The following is a 17,951-nucleotide window of genomic DNA, read 5'->3' on the forward strand; positions in this document are numbered from 1 at the left end:
ATCAGCATGGTGGGTTTCCAAAAGTGTAGCTCTTCTTAAGTGTGTTTTCTTCAGTTTGAATTCAAAGAAAAATAACCTTTTTTGTGGCTGCAGACTTTCTGCTGTTCTGCCAACATCTTCATAAAAAGTCCTCCAGGTAAGAGCCAGCACCCATTCCAACTGGATTACTGATAGAGCATCACGCCAGCCTCAGCATTGATCTCCCGCTCTGATGATGTTTAATGGAGAAGTGCTCTGTAAAGAAACATGCAGCAGAGCTAGAACAAAGTCTTGTAACTAAACAACCCGACCCGTTTTGGTTGTCTCTTCTCATGAGCCTCTAGTAGCTCTATCGATCACAGCTGTGACATTTGGGTTGTTGTTGGAGTGTGACTGAAAACGCAGCGGTGCAGAGAGCAGCGGTGCAGAGAGCAGCGGCCAGGATGTTATAGGATGTTACAGCACAACAAAAGGCTAATTTTTACTGACACTAACTTCTGATTATACCTTTTAAAAAGTATTGATATTCCATACCATTTTCAATACCAAGGGAAAAACTTTACACAACATTGAGAGCATAAAATGTAGGATTTTGTAGATAATAGAAAACCTTATATTCTACATAATTTGGACGTCTTGATATTGCTTTTGTTTGTTAAACTTCTATCTGACCCGACCCTCACACTTGCACTAATTAGACTAACAGAAAAATTAGCAAATCATCCGACAGTCCAACATTTTGACTTTAAAAGGAGCACGTTTTCACATTTGCTTCTTTAATTTGCAATGTCTGTGGCATAAAGGCTCATCCATTAGTGGCTGTTAATGAGTCATCAGTGGATAGTTTTCATCACAGTCAACGAGAGGAAACGTCTCGCAGTGCAACGTATATTTTGGAATGTTTGCCAGTGTTTCCTCTGAGCAGATGTTTAAGTGCGCGGTCTGTCCTCGTCTGTCACACAGATCAAACCTTATCTTGTCTTCAGTCATCGCCACACTCTGTCCTCAGAGGATGAGGGAATGTAAAAGCAGTCAACATAAGTAGAAACATAACAAAGTGGGAGTGTCTGTTGATGTTTCTGGGCAGTCATGACCAAGAAAAAACCTAAATTACATTTGAATTTGTAAGGACCACCTTTTTATCCTTACCTAATATTTGGTTTACGGCAATTTGAATACTGTTCAAGTCCAAATTGTGTTTCAATTAGTGGGGAGCTTTGAGCAGGCTTGTTCCTAAGGACTTGTTGGGCTGAGGAGGTTTGACAGCTTTAGAAACGGACAGAGACCTTGGGTAGTGTGCGACTAAAACCAAACTGCATATTGGTACACACTAGCACAGCTCGATGCTTAAGCCCACATCCCCACAGTCTCGTCACATCATTTGCACAGGCTTTATAGGTTATGATTCTGCCACGGTGCGACACAGCCCCGCTGATTTGATTGATGCTAGCACATGTGACACTCCAGCCAAGACTGTCGAGGCTAAATCTGTTCACCAGGGTGGGATGTTACACCAGCCTCTGGCCAAATACTGTAAATTCTGCCTGAGACGAGTCGAACTGCCTCCCCTACAAGCCACTAAACCAACTGTGCTGCAGGTTTTTGAGTCTGCCCTATGAAAAGGCGTTAGACTGAAGGTGGGTGGTGAGGTTTACTAGCTGCGAAGGAAAGATTAAAAAGCTCTTACAGTATTTTATGGCTTGCAGGGGAAAGGGTGACGGCTCCAGATTGCTCTCTGTTTGGTTCTGTTATGTTTCAGGCTTCAGAGTCATTTGAAAATCACTTATCTTTGGACCAGAGTTCTAACTTGTGTGTTTTGAGAGAAAAGTCATTTTTGTTCTGAGGAAAATGTGTTGATTTGTCATTTGAGAATGAAATGAATAAAAGATAAACAAGTTAATATTAAATAAACATTAGTTAAAAGTAAAACGTCCAATGAAATAAACTGAAATATTTTAATGAATAAAAGTTAATGTGAAATGTTGAGTAAAAATAAAAACGCTTTAAAGACATTATATTGAATTATTATTAGTTATAGTAAAATAGCCAATAAAAGATCAAATAAAATCTAAATATTTATACACACAAGAAGTTAAAATAAATACATAAGAAAAAAGAATCTTATGTAAAATAAGAAACTAAAGTAAAAAATGTGCAGCTAAAATAAGTAAGTAGTAAAGATATTGGATAAATACAGATATAAAATCAAGTTCTATTGTTAATATTAATAATAGAACTTGATTTTAAGAATGAAACTCTTAAACGTTGATGGTAATTTGACTAAATTGATCTGAATCCCTGATTTGTCCTCATGTCTCCCTGATGGGTTTCAATCAACCTCTTCAAATAGGGAAGAATGTGGAACTAGGGAAATGGGTTATTTTCCTGAGAGCTCCAAAATTAGGAAATGGAAATAGCCCTCTGTCTTTTTTCCATCGCCGTTTACACACACTCAAGATCGGAAAGAAGATTGGCAGCGTAAAGGAAGGAGGGGGGGGGCAGGGTCCAGTGGGCTAATGCTTCAGGCTGTAGGTCTCAATGCGAGTCAACAAGGGATCAGTGGTGGGAAAATCGGCCAGGAACCAAAACACTGCTAACAGGGTCCGATGCACTCTGAGCTGAGACCAAAGAATTGTAGGAAAACCTCCCGACACCTTTCCAGTCTTTATTTACTCATGAATTCTGTTCTCTGGGTCATAAATGCACTTATCTTGTGTATAGACTTGTGACTTCACATGCTGCCCCTGCTGCTTTGATTTCTGGAAATGTGCAGGGTATGGAAACTGTGTTTGAATCACAGGAAGTCAACCCTTTCTTTCTGAAGTCATTATGCAAATAAGTTTAACTCTGAGACTGGTTTTGAGATTTCAGTGCGTTTAAGGCATATATATAAGTGCATTGGGGGATTGAATTCCATTATCTGTATTTCACAGAAAAGCAGTTACTTTATTCGTCTGGGAGTTTATTCTGTAGTTCTATAAATGCACATTTTAATTGCTTAGACACAGTGTATGTAAACTATACAACATACTGAGTTTTTACACAACAGAAAATAACATTTAGCATCAACTTGTTCCTAATTGAAGTGAAAATGCTCATGATATAATACGTTAACACACATTTAGACTTCTCTGTGTTTGTGTGTGTGCTTTTTAAGGCAATATAATACCTGTTGGGTATTTAATTTAAATATCTGTCATGGAAACTGTGAAACAACCCAGTGTTTGGACAACAGGAACTATTGTTTAAACCCACAACCCACATACACGTCGTCAGACATTTCCCTAGAATTAAGATCGAAGAGCCTGTTGTTAAAGCTGCACTTCAGCATGACTGGAGAACACGATAGAATAAATAAGGTATGTTTTATTTTGCAGATGATTATTAAACAAAATAAGAGGAGTGGGGAACAAGTTGGTCTTAAATGTACCTGTTTTGAATTGGATTTATTTATCTAGTAGTAGTAACACGAGCCATGTGTTGTTTATCTCTCTCTCTCACTCTCACTCACACACACACACACACACACACACACACACACACACACACACACACACCAACCATATGCTCAGCACATATGTGTTAGAAACGGAGCAGAAATTGAACATGACCCATTTCTAGCCCTGCATGTTTAATCAAATCGGTTACGGACAAGAGCTACAAAGAAAGCACGAGTCCTTCTGGATCAGATCCTCATCTCGTTCATGTAACAGCCAAACTGCAATTAACCTAACGAGCAAATGCAGGTATATAAAGTCTTTGTTTGTATGAATATGGGGCAGACACCAAATGCTGAGAAACGCAGTGCAGCTGCTCGTGTTCTGTCAGAGTTAAATGGAACTTGACACCGCTAATCATCGCAGCGTTGAATTAAAATGTAACTATTTTTCCACCGTTTATCTCAAAGACGGTGTGAAACATTTGCAGAGTTGAAAACCAAACTTGGTCCCTTGGGCTAGTATCTTAAACGTGTGCAGGGTTGAGTCTAAACCAGGTAACAGGGTCTCTGCTCCCTCAAACCAAAATGCAGATTTCCTCTGTAAAATGTTAAAGTGCTGCCAGAAAACAATCTCTCTGTTGGTCAGAAGGGGTTTAATGAGTACAGAAATATGGAGATGGGGTCAGATGTCTGGTCAGACGGCAGAGACAGCTTACGGAGAGTAAATAGGGGATGGATGTCCGGTGGGTCTGCGGGGGACGAGTGGCAGGCAGCAGGCTGACACTGAGACTGAGATTTCTGATCCTTTCTTTTACTCTCCTTTTTTCTGGAGAGGAAGTAAAGAAACTCTGGATCTATTTGTTGTTTGAGGTGCAATATATGACTCAGCAGCTTTAAGACATGAAGACACTATTATTTTCTGCTTCGATCTGATGCAGGATTTTCACCTGAAAGTGGGCGGGGCTTATTTTTGTCCAGAAGTGACGTCAGCGCCTCATGCTATATTTTCTAGAAAAACCCCTGTTGTGGCATTTAGAGTCACTGATGTCCAATAAAATGTAATCTTAATAATACTACATTAGTTTGTCAAGCACTTCCTGTATTTTCCTCCAATCAAAAGCCCTCAAATGGACCGTAATAAGTCATATTCCTTAACAAGGCTTTTGATTCCTGGCTACTTTGACGTGCTTTTGCAAAGTAAACAGAGGTGTATTTATTGCCTTTTTATATACGACCCTGTGCCATGTAGGTGTGGCAGGGACATGGTTTTGTCCACGATGAAATGTCTTGACACATGCTTTATAGAACGGGAGAGTAATCACTGTGATAGATCACACCTGTGTTTACTCTGCAGGGACACGGAGAAATCCCGTTTGCTTGACGTCCTCATTTTTAATCCCGCTAACAAAGTTTTGATTGGTTGATTAATTCTCCATCTATTTTATTTACATGAATAAATAAACCAATATGGGAAAAGCCAAATGAAAAGTGATTGCTCTGGTGGCATTGAAAGAAGATGAGTTTATCATACTTTATCCCCTTGAACCACACCTGCTGATGCCATGCATGTGACTAATGTAACAGGAAATGATGCTCAGGATGGAGCAATTTAGAACAGTTTGGATTAGGGCTGCACTTTCTGGAATTAATTGATCATTTGTGCATCATTATGTTCATATAATAAAAAAATCTGAAGGTCTTTATTGCCATTTCTGCAGGCTTCTCTACAGGCAAGGAACGGGGTAATAAAAACAGCAACGACAGCAAAGAAAATGCACTAATAGGAGGCATTAATTCAATTAAATTGACAAGAGTTACAGATTTAGTTTTGGTGTTTACAACTGACAAACAAAAAAGCTAAATCTAGGCCAGAATATCTCCTTTTCAACACATTGGTTATCCCTGTGATGCATTTAATGTCACGTTGAAGGGGAGATGAGCCTCAGATCTGCAGACGGACACACTCGTCCACATTCAGCTGTTTTTTGGTTGTCTCCCCTGAAGGCCTCTTGCCTGTCTGCTGTGTTTGTCTTTCTGTCTGCTGCTGCGAGCCCTCCTCCATCAGACAGGCAGGCCAATAAACCCCGCACTACATCGGCGATGACACCGGCAATAACTCGTCTCTGTCCGCCGCTCATGATGAATCACACAGCCCCACCCCCCTCCCTTTAAAAATACGCCCTCGATCAGATGCGCCGCTAACCTCCTCCTCCTCTGTGAGCGTAGGGAACATTTTAAAATTTTCGAAAGGTCAAGCGATGCCCGGGACGTCAACATCCGGTGATGTCAGAAACGGTTTCTATGGCAGCCGGCTCGGACAGGAGTGGGAGTTTTTCATTAGTAGAGGGCTGGATTATTGGCAGGGGGGGGGGTGGGGGTTTGTGTCTCACCGTGCAGTGTTGGTGAAATACGACCTGGGAACAATGCCTCATGCTGCTCCACTCGTGTCAAGTCAATCTTATCCGCTTTATCCTCTTTGATTTTGATTTCTCCTGCTTCACCTTTTGACGCCAAACCTTTTTAATTCAGCGTTAATATCTTCATTATTTTATAAACATTATTTCATTCAACTTACTTCCATCATTTGGGCTTTTTACTTTAAAAAAACCCACTTAATTTCTATATTAATTCATCTTTATTCTGCTTAATTTAATTTGATATTTTTCCACTTTCTTAATTGACTTCTTTAAATTTATATTAATATTTGTATTATTTATTTATCTTCTTTGCACATTCCTATTTTAATCTATACTTTTTTGTAAATATGTTTATTTGAATGAATATTTAAATTAACGTATATATTTATTCTATTTTATTAGTTTTTTATTTATCTTTGGCACCTCCTCTAACACTCATACTCAAACTTATGCTTATATCAATATTTTTTGTAGTTTTATACATTTTTGTATTCTATTTTTGTTTTTAAGTTATTGCATTATAAAAAGGAGCAACATTTACCAATTCTATGTTGCCCTACACTTCCTGAATAGTAAACAGGTTTTCCTGTCCTTTTCTTTAGCCTCAGTAACTCGTTAGCAGGAGAGTCTATTAAAACCCCGGCTCAAGAGGGCTAATTTTAATTTGAGCGATGCCTCGGGTTGCTTTTAGCGTGAGGATCACTGGAGCAGGCTGCGTCGGAGCTCAGGTGTGCAACCCAACACTCCCCTGCTCAGCTCCAGTGTGTTCTCCCTGAGAATGACTCAGTACAACAGCGACAAAACAAAAGCAGCAGAGACGGGGAGCGAAGACAGCCAGTCAGCTTCTGCTACGTCAGCCAGACACCACCGGGGCAGCGGAGCCTCGGTGCTGTCATCACATTCTGTTGAATCAACCCAGCAGCTCGAATCAGAGACGCAGCGTGGCGATGCTTGATGATCTGACGAGGGTGACTGAGAGAGGGGTGGTGCAGGAGCGCTTGATGATGGCTTAAAGGCAGACTCTGGGAGTGCCTGTGATACTTTAATCATGGATTGGATGCAGTGGAGCCTCATATCCCAGCCGTCGGGAAGCGCCTGGCCTCAGGACTTCAACGAGACGCTGGCTCTGACCACGGCTCTGGGTTACAGTCTGTTAGCCTGTGAGACATGCATGCTCAACTGTTGCTTTGATCCTGTGAGTATCTGCGGGCTCTGTTTGCATCCCTGCTGTGTGAAGCAGATGCTGCTGGTGTGAGGAAGCTTTTCTGGCAGATGATGCGACATGATTGACGAGTGCGTTGAGGCAGGAAATTAATTAAGAGTTTTGGACCTTTGTGCAGACTTGGTTTTATGCATGTGATCTTATTTTTGACCTGAAGTGGGAGGATTTTGTTTTCGCTACGATATGAAATATGACCAAGCACACTGTGTTGTTATCCTATTAGATGCAATGTGTTGAGCTCTTTCATAAAAGGACTCTTTCACCCACAAACACTACATCATTTCTTTCAATTTCTGTATAAAAACATTACCATTTCAATCATATATTTAGTTTCTCGGTGAATCATCAGTAAAGGGATGAAAGAAACCCCGGGGCTTTATTAATGCCCACTTCCCTATTAAACAAACCTATAAATTCAGTCAAACACGATTAAAGTCTTCTTATCTATTAGCATAATGATAAGGGAGTACCACTCAGCCTACTTGGATACCCCCCTTATTTACTGGAAGCAATGCTCAGTTTTCAAGAGTGATGAAAGTGATTTAAAACTCTGACTGATAAACAGAACACTCATTACTTGTACGAAGACTCTTGGTTCAAATTAAAGTCATATTTCTTCTGTGTTTGACAGCTGCGTAAAGGGGAAATGACTTGGGAAGTGCATTTAAATGTTCAGTTTCACTTCGTTCTTACTGGTAAATTCTAATAAACTGCAGTATCATTTGTGATGTACCATATCCATGTTTTTATAGTCATGAGCCCCAGTATCATGATGTATTGGAAAGAACTTAAAAGCATTTAATACTTCATGGAGTCACAACAATATTGTTTCTGTGTCTTTGCTCTGTGCTCTTTGCCTTGTTGCTCACCTACCTGTACGCGGTGCATAATGGATAAAACTGTCTATCATGAGTCATAAAACAAGTACAATGAGTTGGTAAATATTTGGTTGTTCAGATTTGCCTCTGCTAGCATCTCTTACCAAACTGTGTGTTGTGTTCACAGGAATCACCCAAGGTTTCAGACCTGAACCCCAATGCGAAAGCATGGGCCAACCACATGTTTAGCCTGGACCCCAGCGGGAGCGCCGACACCACAACTGCTGCCCTGCAGCCATGGAAGGAGGGCTGCGATAGTTCAGCCGACCCCGGACCAGAAGGTCAGCCAACCGTTTCACCACAGTGCTAAATTTGTTAAACACTTCTATACTTAGTGTCTGATTGTTGGCTGTTGTAGCAAATTCAAATAAATATAACTCGGATCCATTTGCCAATAAGGCCCTATTAAGACATTAAGACATGCTGTAGTTCCTTTATAGCCCAACATTAGCCTCCTTTAGCTTAGCGGTGGTGAAATGAAGTCATGTGACCGTGCTGTAGTTCCTTTATAGCCCAACATTAGCCGCCTTTAGCTTAGCGGTGGAGACGTGAAGTCATGTGACCGTGCTGTAGTTCCTTTATAGCCAAACATTAGCCTCCTTTAGCTTAGCGGTGGTAACGTGAAGTCATGTGACCGTGCTGTAGTTCCTTTATAGCCCAACATTAGCCTCCTTTAGCTTAGCGGTGGTGACGTGAAGTCATGTGACCGTGCTGTAGTTCCTTTATAGCCCAACATTAGCCTCCTTTAGCTTAGTGGTGGTGACGTGAAGTCATGTGACCGTGCTGTAGTTCCTTTATAGCCCAACATTAGCCTCCTTTAGCTTAGCGGTGGTGACGTGAAGTCATGTGACCGTGCTGTAGTTCCTTTATAGCCCAACATTAGCCGCCTTTAGCTTAGCGGTGGTGAGATGAAGTCATGTGACCGTGCTGTAGTTCCTTTATAGCCAAACATTAGCCTCCTTTAGCTTAGCGGTGGTGAGATGAAGTCATGTGACCGTGCTGTAGTTCCTTTATAGCCCAACATTAGCCGCCTTTAGCTTAGCGGTGGTGACGTGAAGTCATGTGACCGTGCTGTAGTTCCTTTATAGCCCAACATTAGCCTCCTTTAGCTTAGCGGTGGTGACGTGAAGTCATGTGACCGTGCTGTAGTTCCTTTATAGCCCAACATTAGCCTCCTTTAGCTTAGCGGTGGTGACGTGAAGTCATGTGACCGTGCTGTAGTTCCTTTATAGCCCAACATTAGCCTCCTTTAGCTTAGCGGTGGTGACGTGAAGTCATGTGACCGTGCTGTAGTTCCTTTATAGCCCAACATTAGCCGCCTTTAGCTTAGCGGTGGTGAGATGAAGTCATGTGACCGTGCTGTAGTGCCTTTATAGCCAAACATTAGCCGCCTTTAGCTTAGCGGTGGTGACGTGAAGTCATGTGACCGTGCTGTAGTTCCTTTATAGCCCAACATTAGCCTCCTTTAGCTTAGTGGTGGTGACGTGAAGTCATGTGACCGTGCTGTAGTTCCTTTATAGCCCAACATTAGCCACCTTTAGCTTAGCGGTGGTGAGATGAAGTCATGTGACCGTGCTGTAGTTCCTTTATAGCCCAACATTAGCTTTTTACTTCAAAAATCATAAAGTTTGGTAGGTTTTCTGCAATAATGGAGAAATGTCATTGGCTTATTGATGAGGTAGCCCTTGTGGTGCCAACTTCCTGTTCAGCCTACATAAATACTTCATCCTGCACCACAGCTTGTGTTAACCACACACCTTATTTCAGGTTTCTAACCAAAAAAAACACATTTCACTTTGAGGCGAGCAAACAGGAAGCTCTAATTTGCGGAGTCATGCTATATTAACAATAAATATCCCAACAGCAAACTGTACTATTGCCTTGATAAAAATACATTTAGGTTCTTCTCACAAACCCCCTCTATCTTACTTTCCATCCCGTCTTTGTCCAGTCTTGTCAGCGCTCTTGTCGTGCCGAAACGCCTCCTAAATCATTCATACTCAATTTAGCACGAGCCGTGAATATTCCCACCACAGTCACCGTTCCCTTCCTCACAAACGAGCGATATCACTCAGTATAATGTTCCCGGCCAAGTATAGCCAGCGCAGAGGCAACAGGGATGTGGTGGCGAAACGAAGATTATTGATTAGTCTGCGTTGGACTCTAATTGACGTCCCCGGCCCGTTTCATTTCCGACATCTGCGAGGACATTTATAGGAAACTCTGTTGCATAAGACTGGAGATTAAATATAGTCATGAAGTGGCACTTTCCCAACTCTACAGACTTTCCTTTTAATATTAAGGAAGGAAAACTTATTGTATTCAAAACTAAGAGATGCTGGTTCCTCTTCCTTAACCACTTTAAATCACTATAGCTGTTTCAATAGGAAATACCGGAGTTTTATTTGTGTGTTTTAGTCAGTGTTCTGAGATCTGTATGCTTTAATTCATATATTTGGAAGGTACCCAACATTTTCTTTTGACCTTAATGCTAGTTTTCTGTTCTTTGGAAAGTCCCACTGATTTTACTCAAAGTTTCGTGGTCCATTGAGATGTCTTCTTACATCTTAATAAGAATCAAAATGAGGAATTCCGAGGGAATTGGGTTTCTTTTACACGATTATTAGAAGTTAAGCTAAGGGTCTGAAATAAAGATATTTAAATAAATACAAGAAATTAGTTTATCCAATATTTATATTAACCCAAGTTAAAAAAACAATGAAATCAAATCAAATATTTGTTAAGTTAAAATATATTTAATAAAAGGTAACAAATCAAATTAATATTCTTTATAAATATAGGAGGTTAAACTAAGAGGAAACAAATCTAAAATAACATTTAAAATATTTATTGAAACATAAAAAGTTAACCCAAGAATGTGCCAAAAGGACACGACTAAATAAAATATCTAACCCTAAACAGACGTTAAACTAAGTATAGATTAATGTGTGTAAACATAAGGGTTGGCCTCCTGACGTCCTCCCCTTGTTTTTCTCCCAGGCTATGAAGCCAGTGAAGACAAGGCTTTCAAGGAGCCCCTCCTAACGGACCCCGATGAGCCCCCTCCGGTGCCAGTGATGCTGGCCGAGCCGGCCCCCGCGGCCCCCGTCAGCCTGGACAGCTCCGAGCCGCCGGCGTTCACAGAGTTCCCCGAGCCCGGGCAACAAGGGCACACAGGTGGGCTGGTTAGTGATTGGCTGTTTGTCCGAGCAGGCAGAGGGCTGGTCGGTGAGGGTAACCCACGAGTCTGTAAGGCCTGGACGCTATTGGTCAATCCATCGAGCCATGGTCAAATACACTTTAATGGGAAAATGAGAGAAAATACAATTTATTTCCTGCTTTTTCTTTTGTTTTATATTAAAGTGAATATTTTGGAGTTTTTGACTGAAAAAGTTAAAACCAATTGGATAGATTTACATTCAAACACACACACGTTCTTAATTCTGCCTCTGGGAGAACAGTGAAATAAAGCACAGTTTCTGAGCCGTTAATCTCCTGATAAATGATGCTTTAGTTTCTCAGTGATTGTGATGACATTTCTGATCCTAAAGCAGCATTATTTATTGACAGGAGACGTTCGGTTAACAGCAATTTGTTCTTTTCATGTTTTATTTATCGCAGCTTTACAGTTTAATTAGCCAGTGTCACTATCTGTGCCGAGATGTTGTTCTACCTGCTGAAGAAAGCGCTAGCACTAAGATCCATATTATACATGTCTCTCAGCTGCTGTTGGTTCCAGTTATTCCACTAAAACAGCCACGTTTGGTCCCAGGGTCAGGAGTAAGTTAAACTGCTGTTCATTAACCAACATGTTTCCCTTTGTGTGTGAGCAGGAAGTGATCCTCAGCCGGAGAGTCCTCAGGAGGGTCTGAGGGATCACCTGAAGAAGACTCTGGAGTTCTGTCTCTCCAGGTGAGTCTACCTCGAGCCGTTTTACTGAATAATGAGGGGCTGGCTCTCCTTTTTGTCATAAACTTCTGTTGTTTGGATTCATTGTTTGAAACGAGTCGTACTGATCTCAGCATGGTCACTATAAGGTCTTTTAAAACTCTGGAAATGAAGGAGGCTTTCCCCTCACAATGTGACAAAGGGAGAGAGGATACAAATGAGCTGCTGAAACGCAAATTGTGCAGGAATTCCTCTAATGGCCCGACAAGCTAAGAAATCTCAGACCTCATCCATCGTCTTTCCCCGCTGCTGTTTTACGCTTGTTAATGGAAGAAAGGCACAAATGGAACCATAGTAAGAAGAATGGCCGCTCTTAAGTGACCGTTAAAGTCCAGAGCAGAGAGGGTTGTGTGTGGATGCACAGGACGATAAAGCTTTTGCATCCTTGAGTCTTGAAGTCATAATTAAAGCAGCAAAGTAAGGACCGGCTGCACAGGGTTCTGTCTGATTTAACCCCCTTTTTCCTCTCCTCTGTCTCTCAGGGAGAATCTGGCCAGTGACATGTACCTCATCTCTCAGATGGACAGCGACCAATACGTGCCAATCGTGACGGTGGCCAACCTGGACCACGTCAAGAAGCTCAGCACCGACGTGGAGCTGATCGTGGACATTCTGCGATGTGAGTCAAACGATTTTATAATCCTGGGAGTGAAGCAGGAGTTAAAGGATGCTTGTTCACCTGCTTATGAAGCTGTCTGGTGATTTCCCAGGAGAGGCTGTTAAACCCTTACCTGCTTGTGTTTGATTTACACACAAACTTAATTTACAGTTTATGGATGCACTCTTATTTACGGCTCAGTGTCAAGACTTAACGCCTGGAATTGAGGTAAGATGAAGCTGCTGTTAGGCCTCTATTAATGTTTAAAGTTTCCCTGACTTTTAGATTTAGATGTAGTTTATTGATCCCTAATTGGGAAATTGTCTTGTTGCAGCAGCATGTTCACAAGGCCTTGCAAATTAGTTTAAAATACAATAACATTTTAAATAAACTGTAAATATCAGTCAAAGAAATAATATAAATAATATAAATAATATAAAAATACAGAATAAGTTAGAATTCAGTGTTTTAGACTAACGTACTATAAACAATAATATATCAGTATTTATAAAAACATACGATATTAAATGTGCAAAGTAGTGGCAGGTTTTTAAATTCAAGATATAAATGCAATGGAGTAAAGTGTGCCAATTGTTCAGGGTCATTAAGACAAAGGATTATGATCTATCGCAACAGAAATGCATAATGAAATGACCTTTAAGTGCTTTAAAAACTGTCTAAGAATAAGGGAAATAAAATAGAATTATACGAGTATAAAAGAATAAATATACAGTGGGGCAAAAAAGTATTTAGTCAGCCACCAATTGTGCAAGTTCTCCCATTTAAAAAGATGAGAGAGGCCTGTAATTTTCATCATAGGTATACCTCAACTATGAGAGACAGAATGGGGGAAACAATCCAGGAAATCACATTGTAGGATTTTTAATGAATTAATTGTAAATTCCTCGGTAAAATAAGTATTTGGTCACCTACAAACAAGCAAGATTTCTGGCTCTCACAGACCTGTAACTTCTTCTTTAAGAGGCTCCTCTGTCCTCCACTCGTTACCTGTATTAATGGCACCTTTTTGAACTCGTTATCAGTATAAAAGACACCTGTCCACAACCTCAAACAGTCATACTCCAAACTCCACTATGGCCAAGACCAAAGAGCTGTCAAAGGAGACCAGACACAAAATTGTAGACCTGCACCAGGCTGGGAAAACTGAATCTGCAATAGGTAAGCAGCTTGGTGTGAAGAAATCAACTGTGGGAGCAATTATTAGAAAATGGAAGACATACAAGACCACTGCTAATCTCCCTCCATCTGGGGCTCCACGCAAGATCTCACCCCGTGGGGTCAAAATGATCACAAGAACGGTGAGCAAAAATCCCAGAACCAGACGGGGGGACCTAGTGAATGACCTGCAGAGAGCTGGGACCAAAGTAACAGAGGCTACCATCAGTAACACACTACGCCGCCAGGGACTTAAATCCTGCAGTTCCAGACGTGTCCCCCTGCTTAAGCCAGTACATGTCCAGGCCCGTCTGAAGTTTGCTAGAGGGCATTTGGATGATCCAGAAGAGGATTGGGAGAATGTCATATGGTCAGATGAAACCAAAATAGAACTTTTTGGTAAAAACTCAACTCGTCGTGTTTGGAGGAGAAAGAATGCAGAGTTGCATCCAAAGAACACCATACCTACTGTGAAGCATGGGGGTGGAAACATCATGCTTTGGGGCTGTTTTTCTGCAAAGGGACCAGGACGACTGATCCGTGTAAAGGAAAGAATGAATGGGGCCATGTATCGTGAGATTTTGAGTGAAAACCTGCTTCCATCAGCAAGGGCACTGAAGATGAAGCGTGGCTGGGTCTTTCAGCATGACAATGATCCCAAACACACCGCCAGGGCAACGAAGGAGTGGCTTCGTAAGAAGCATTTCAAGGTCCTGGAGTGGCCTAGCCAGTCTCCAGATCTCAACCCCATAGAAAATCTTTGGAGGGAGTTGAAAGTCCGTGTTGCCCAGCGACAGCCCCAAAACATCACTGCTTTAGAGGAGATCTGCATGGAGGAATGGGCCAAAATACCAGCAACAGTGTGGAAACCTTGTGAAGACTTACAGAAAACGTTTGACCTCTGTCATTGCCAACAAAGGGTATATAACAAAGTATTGAGATGAACTTTTGTTATTGACCAAATACTTATTTTCCACAATAATTTGAAAGTAAATTCTTTAAAAATCCTACAATGTGATTTTCTGGATCATAGTTGAGGTATACCTATGACAAAAATTACAGGCCTCTCTCATCTTTTTAAATGGGAGAACTTGTACAATTGGTGGCTGACTAAATACTTTTTTGCCCCACTGTAGATATTCATAGCACAATAGAGATAGCACAATAGTGATAGCACAATATGCACAATCCATTAAGGTTTACGATGGGGAAACAGAGAAATATGGATTTAATATAAAGAACTACAAAGCTGTGAGTTCCCTGCTTGTCAGAGGCGATGCATTCAGCTTCCCTCTCACTAAAAAATGTGCTATATCATAAAGGAAGAGTCTGGATTTTAGGGGTAAATGTGTTGATTTCTCTTAGAAAATTGAGTGCACATTTGTTAATGCTTTAATTCCGATTTGCAGCGCTGCCATTGGTCCAAGTGGACGAGAAGGGGGAGAAGGTGCGGCCCAATCAGAACCGCTGCATCGTGATCCTCCGGGAGGTTCCTGAGAGCACGCCTATAGAGGTCAGCACTTTATTCAAATTATGCAAAATGATCTTATTTATAGACGTTTTGATTTGCTTCTCTGAGCATTTATCCATTGTATTTAATTCATAAACACTTTTCCCGACTCCCCTCGTGTCCTAAATACGAACATTGCTTCTGAACATTGCAGGCAGGGCTTGGGGATTATTAAATATGATCATTTAACGTCTTTTATTGTGAAATCACTCAGTAAGACATCTTGATACACACAACACATCATCCAAATGATTGATCACACACACACACACACATTAACTGTTAATTGTTATACATCATTTCTTTCTGTCGTCAGCAGCTCAGACACCTTGAACACATCATATTTAAACCGTCTTGTGTATCATTTATGGCCCGATAGCACGTCAAACAGAATAGATATTTAGAGTGTAATTCCTCTTTTCACCACATGGCGGCAGTGAGCCGATGGTATTTGCCCTGACCTTTTCTGTGAAAGACCTGTGTTGTTGTTTTGGTATTTCCTGGTTTCTTTTCTTTTGGGTGGATCCGGTAAAACCCGGAGTGGACTGTTGACCCCCGGGACTTATTCATGTTATCAAATCTGGCCCGAAAAGTTTGGACACCCCAGTTGTATGCAAATCCCTGAGCAGCTACAATGAACTACATGCTGGTGTTCATTCACCAGGCGTACTGAGTTTTTGGGTTGTGCATTTTTTTGTTTTCGCACCAAACAAGTGTGTATTCTTTAAATAGAAATGGGTTCAGAGTCAGAATACCTTTATTCCTCCCACAGTTTACATTCTTACAGCAGCATCTTTCATTTTGCACAAGTATTACTATTTCCTTATTTTGCCTTAGGTCCTCTTTATAATATGGTGCATAGTTGGAGCAGCTCGGATCATATGCTTTCACACAGAAGGAGGATAATTAATAGGATGTAGTTTGTTTACTCAACAGCTGATTTGGGTCAAACTGTACGACTCAGTTCTTTAATTGTTTTGGTTCAGCCTTAATGTTACCCTCTTGGGAAAGGTTCTCAAAGTGAGTCATTATGAAACTCACTGCAGGCTCTAACCTCGTCTCCTGTTCTGATCTGCAGGAAGTCGAGGCTCTTTTTAAAGGAGACCACTTACCCAAGTTCATCAACTGTGAATTTGCCTACAACGACAACTGGTTCATCACCTTCGAATCCGAAGCAGACGCTCAGCAGGTAACCGACAGCATGATGTATCTAATGATTTACTCATTAATTCACCCACACTTCTCCTTCTCCTTCTCCTTCTCCTTCTTCTTGTTCTTGTTCTTGTTCTTGTTCTTGTTCTTCTTCTTCTTCTTCTTCTTGTTCTTCTTCTTGTTCTTCTTCTTCTTCTTCTTCTTCTTCTTCTTCTTCTTCTTCTTCTTCTTCTTCTTGTTCTTCTTCTTCTTCTTGTTCTTCTCCCTCTTTTCAGATTCTTCCGCTTCTTGTTGCTGTTTTTCTTCTTCTTCTCCTGCTTCTTGTTTTTGTTGTTCTGCTTCTTCTCTAGCTGCTGCACTGCTCCTTTTTTCCTAACCTTTTACAGGTGGTTGTACATTCAGTAATAAGATACTAAAACGATTCTTCAAGGGGAAAGTTGTTTGTGTTTCTGGTGGCATTTAAATGTGCTGGTTACTCACACTGTTCTCTTTCTCCTAATGAAGGCATATCAGTATCTCCGTGAGGAGGTGAAGACCTTCCAAGGGAAGCCTATTAAGGTGAGTTGTTTATTGTTTAGTGCAATTAAAAGACACACAAAGATAAACGGTGGAGGAGGCGGCAGAAACTCCACCTAAATATGCTTTACTCCTACTGGCAAATGCATCTCTCGTCCCTGACTCTCCCCCCCAGGCGAGGATAAAGGCGAAGGCAATAGCTATCAACACTTTCATGCCAAAGAACGGTTACCGGCCGGTGGAGGTGAACCCGTATGCTCAGCAGCAGCAGGTGCAGCAGCAGCAGCAGCAACAACAACAACAACAGCAGCAGCAGCAGCGCTACACGTCCTACTACATCCCCCCGGTGTACAGCCCCCAGCAGCAGTTTCCCCTCTACAGCCTCATCACGCCGCAGGCCTGGTCCACCCCGCACAGCTTCATCGACCCCACGCTGGTGAGGGGCCACACGCTCTGATACTGTTTATTATGAGTGTTGTTGTTTATATATTTTAATCGGCATGCCTTTTAATACATTTATTTAGTATGATAATGAAATCTTAGGGTGATTTTTAAAACATCCGTACAAGGTCTACAGATGACAAATACCCTCCTTTTTCCTGATAAATAAAGTCACTAAAGGAGAAATAAAACTAGCACATGTTTATCCAAAGATGGTAGATGTTTGTAGTCATTGAATTTAAGAAGTGGTATTAAATCAGACGTGTTTTTTGGTTAAAATGAACTACATGTATTCCCTTTTCATTGCACATTCTTACTTTCTACCCACTGTCTGTCTACACACATGTATTTTTAATTTAATAAGTGTAATGGAGCGTCTGCTTTTCTGGAATAAATAAAGTAATTTTATTCCTTTTTAAACAAAGTTGAAATATAACTGGTGACTTTTCTTTCCTTTTTTCCATTTGACTTCCTGTCGTGTTTTCCAGGTTGCACCATTTCACAACAGCCAGTTCATCAATGGGTTCACCACATCACACGGGTTCAAACCGACGACGTCTCCGCTCACCGTCAGACACTACTCTCCCCGGAACAGGTCGGTGCTCTGACATCAACAACAAACCTCATGAATAATGCAGATTATTGTTTTCCCTCTCGTTGACCGGCGTGTTCCCG

At 41.2% G+C, this 17,951-nt stretch overlaps 1 protein-coding gene across 1 annotated transcript in view; it reads left to right on the forward strand.

The window, feature by feature from the left end:
- larp4b (La ribonucleoprotein 4B) overlaps positions 1–17,951 on the forward strand; it is a 35,150-nt gene that overhangs the window by 6,152 nt on the left and 11,047 nt on the right. The window contains 9 exon segments of the mRNA XM_063885436.1: positions 8,063–8,216; positions 10,936–11,112; positions 11,769–11,847; positions 12,366–12,502; positions 15,067–15,170; positions 16,246–16,356; positions 16,824–16,877; positions 17,011–17,271; positions 17,765–17,871. Coding sequence (XP_063741506.1) covers positions 8,063–8,216; positions 10,936–11,112; positions 11,769–11,847; positions 12,366–12,502; positions 15,067–15,170; positions 16,246–16,356; positions 16,824–16,877; positions 17,011–17,271; positions 17,765–17,871 — 1,184 coding nt within the window.

This window comes from Eleginops maclovinus, chromosome 6 (genome assembly GCF_036324505.1).
Source record: "Eleginops maclovinus isolate JMC-PN-2008 ecotype Puerto Natales chromosome 6, JC_Emac_rtc_rv5, whole genome shotgun sequence".
Taxonomy (NCBI): domain Eukaryota; kingdom Metazoa; phylum Chordata; class Actinopteri; order Perciformes; family Eleginopidae; genus Eleginops; species Eleginops maclovinus.